Here is a 2865-nt window from a genome sequence, read left to right as displayed (position 1 = left end):
ACTTTCAAAACAGGGCCAGGCTGGTGCTTCTAAGGGATGGAGTTGGGCCTCTGAGAGGAGCCCGGGAGAAGAATGGAGAGCCCTGATGGGGGGAAGGGTGGATTTCCAAGTCAGGAAGGACTCTGGGGGCTCAGAGGTAATTGCAGCTGCGAAGAGGAATTGGATCCAAGCCCCAGCTCTCTAGGCCGGGAGGAAAACTGGTCCTGAAAAGGTAGGGGATGGAGGAGCCCTAGGGAGCGGGGCTGCTGACATCATGTAGCCACGTGAGCAGGACCGCCCCGGGCGGGGGTCTGCGGGAGCCCTGGGAGGGGCACCCAAGGCAGCAATCCAGAGAGGGGTGTCACTTGGGGTGACAGCCACGTGCAGATCCCAGCTTTGCTACATTCCTAGCTGTATGACTGTGACCAAGTTGTAGAACCCTTCTGCCTCGGTTTACCAAATTGCTCAAATGGGGGCAGTAATAAATAGTAACTACACAGTAGCGTTGTTGTGAGGAATTCAGTGTGAAAGCCTGCTGCATAGTGTTTGATAAGGTTCCAAGCAATAGTATCATGAGAACCAAGGCCAGGCTTCATCTTGTTTGCTGAGGAAAGTTCAGGGTCTCCCAAAGACCAGCACAAGTACAACCTAACAGTGCCAACGCAGCACACCTCTCGAGAGGCCTGGCTTCCGGCAGCCTGAGCTCCTGGCTGGATGGAGCTCACCACCAGCTGGAGGAGGCAGAGGCAGCTACACCTGTCAGAGAATAGAGGCGCTGGGGTGCCGTGCTCCCCGGGCCCCACTGACCTTTCCGTCCAGCCTTGCAGAGTTCTCCACGCTGCCTCTTTGAGAGGCATGCCCCACTCTGGGCCAAGGGGACGACGTCTCCAGGCCAGGCCGGGGACTCTTCCCTGCCCACCACTGCCCTCCCCCGCCAAAGACTGCAAGTTGTTCAACCTAACCTTGCTACTTGCCGGATTTGACCCTGGTTGCTCTTCTCTGGGAAATCAGAAGAGGGTGCTTTGTAAGAGTTTAATTATAGCTCCTGTGTATATTAAAAGGAGTGTAAGGCCCCCGACTTTGGCAGGACTACAAGAGACATCCCACCCATGTTCTCGGCTCAGAGATGGAGAGAGGTACTGTGTTCAGGGCCAGGTCTACACCGCACCTGGATCCCTATATTTGCCAGCAAATAGAAGCACATGGAGTTATTAATTAGCATTTATGAGCTCATTAGCACTCATAAGTAATGTCAACACAAGACGATGAACTAAGCTGGATTGTTTGGGAAGGGGAGGTGAGGGAGAAAAGTTCTCCCTCCACTTGGACTCATATAAATGTTACTTCCCTAGAATCAACCGCCACCTGGAAGTCAACAGAAATAAACACAAATACTCAGGGCAAGACAGTAAATTCCCTGTATATGAGGGTGGCCTCTTCAGAGTTTCTAGTTCCTGTTACTAATCTACTTCATATTGAATGGATTTGAGACTCAGTTTAAAGAAAACATACAGTAGCAATATTACCACCCAGAGTGGCCATATGTGATTCCTTTTCATGAAATTTTCAAGGTAAAAAGAAACTCAGAGATCATGACCTCATCCCACCACACCTGAGGTAAGGAAACTCAGGTCCTAAAGTTGGTAGCAGAACTGGGTCTGGAAACTCCACCTCTCTCCTTTTTCCATAACTCAAAATAGATAAAACGGATCCATCAGATATGGGGCCTAAAAGTTCCTGTGCGTCCAATGTGATCACTTTGTTTCAAGTGCCCTTCTTGCCCCCAAGAAGGCAGGCAGGCTTCTTTCCTTCTAACATCTTCTGGGAACCAAGCAGCACTCCGTTCCCTCTTGGGTCCATCTCTGAGCCCAGGTCAACAAGAGTCAATGGCAGCTGATGTCTGTACTTCAGTCCCTTCTGGGCAGGGCGAGCCAGTGAATCACTGTGGGAACCACCCAGCTTCTAATGGAAACAGGATGGCAATTATTCTGGGCTTAAAAGGTCCAATTTACTAGGGACTGAAAGAAGCTTTTGCAGGGAAGAGAGCGCAACTGGGTGAAGGAGGGGACAGAAACGAGATTAGGAACCCAGAGGACTTTCGACTCTCAGTTCCACCAGCCATTTGGAAATCTGACCATTTCTATGCAGATCTACATTTGAAGGAAATTTCATAGGAGTTTGAATCGGTTAAAAAGAGACCATTTTCTAAAGCTTCTCCTACATTCAATCTCTACCAGGTGTTTTGCTTACAAAAAAGCTACTCACGCTCTTTTTCGTGGCGCCTCGGAGGCGGTAGGCTGCTTCAGGATGAAGCTGAACATCTCTTTCCCAGCTACTGGCTGCCAGAAACTCATTGAAGTGGACGATGAACACAAACTTCGTACCTTTTATGAGAAGCGTATGGCCACAGAAGTTGCTGCTGATGCTCTGGGTGAAGAATGGAAGGGTTATGTGGTCCGAATCAGTGGTGGCAATGACAAACAGGGCTTCCCCATGAAGCAAGGTGTCTTGACCCATGGTCGTGTCCGCCTGCTGCTGAGTAAGGGGCATTCCTGCTATAGACCAAGGAGGACTGGAGAGAGAAAGCGCAAATCTGTTCGGGGTTGCATTGTGGATGCCAATCTCAGTGTTCTCAACTTGGTCATTGTAAAAAAAGGGGAGAAGGATATTCCTGGACTCACTGATACTACTGTGCCTCGTCGCCTGGGGCCCAAAAGAGCCAGCAGAATCCGCAAACTTTTCAATCTCTCTAAAGAAGATGATGTCCGCCAGTATGTTGTGAGAAAGCCCCTAAACAAAGAAGGTAAAAAACCTAGAACCAAAGCGCCTAAGATTCAGCGTCTTGTTACCCCACGTGTCCTCCAGCACAAACGGCGGCGTATTGCT

General features: G+C 49.9%; 1 protein-coding gene across 1 annotated transcript in view; it reads left to right on the top strand.

The window, feature by feature from the left end:
* The first annotated feature begins 2248 nt into the window (after nucleotides 1-2248).
* Nucleotides 2249-2865, top strand: part of LOC102741354 (small ribosomal subunit protein eS6-like) — a 1543-nt gene continuing 926 nt past the window's right edge. The window contains exon 1 of the mRNA XM_081818731.1: nucleotides 2249-2782. Coding sequence (XP_081674857.1) covers nucleotides 2287-2782 — 496 coding nt within the window. The 5' untranslated portion in view covers nucleotides 2249-2286. The remainder of the gene's footprint in view (nucleotides 2783-2865) is intronic.

Source organism: Leptonychotes weddellii, chromosome 4 (assembly GCF_054177405.1).
Source record: "Leptonychotes weddellii isolate Sample4059 chromosome 4, ASM5417740v2, whole genome shotgun sequence".
In the NCBI taxonomy this organism is placed as follows: domain Eukaryota; kingdom Metazoa; phylum Chordata; class Mammalia; order Carnivora; family Phocidae; genus Leptonychotes; species Leptonychotes weddellii.
The sequence above is the reverse complement of the archived record's forward strand: the minus strand, read 5'-3'. Positions and strand labels throughout refer to the sequence as shown.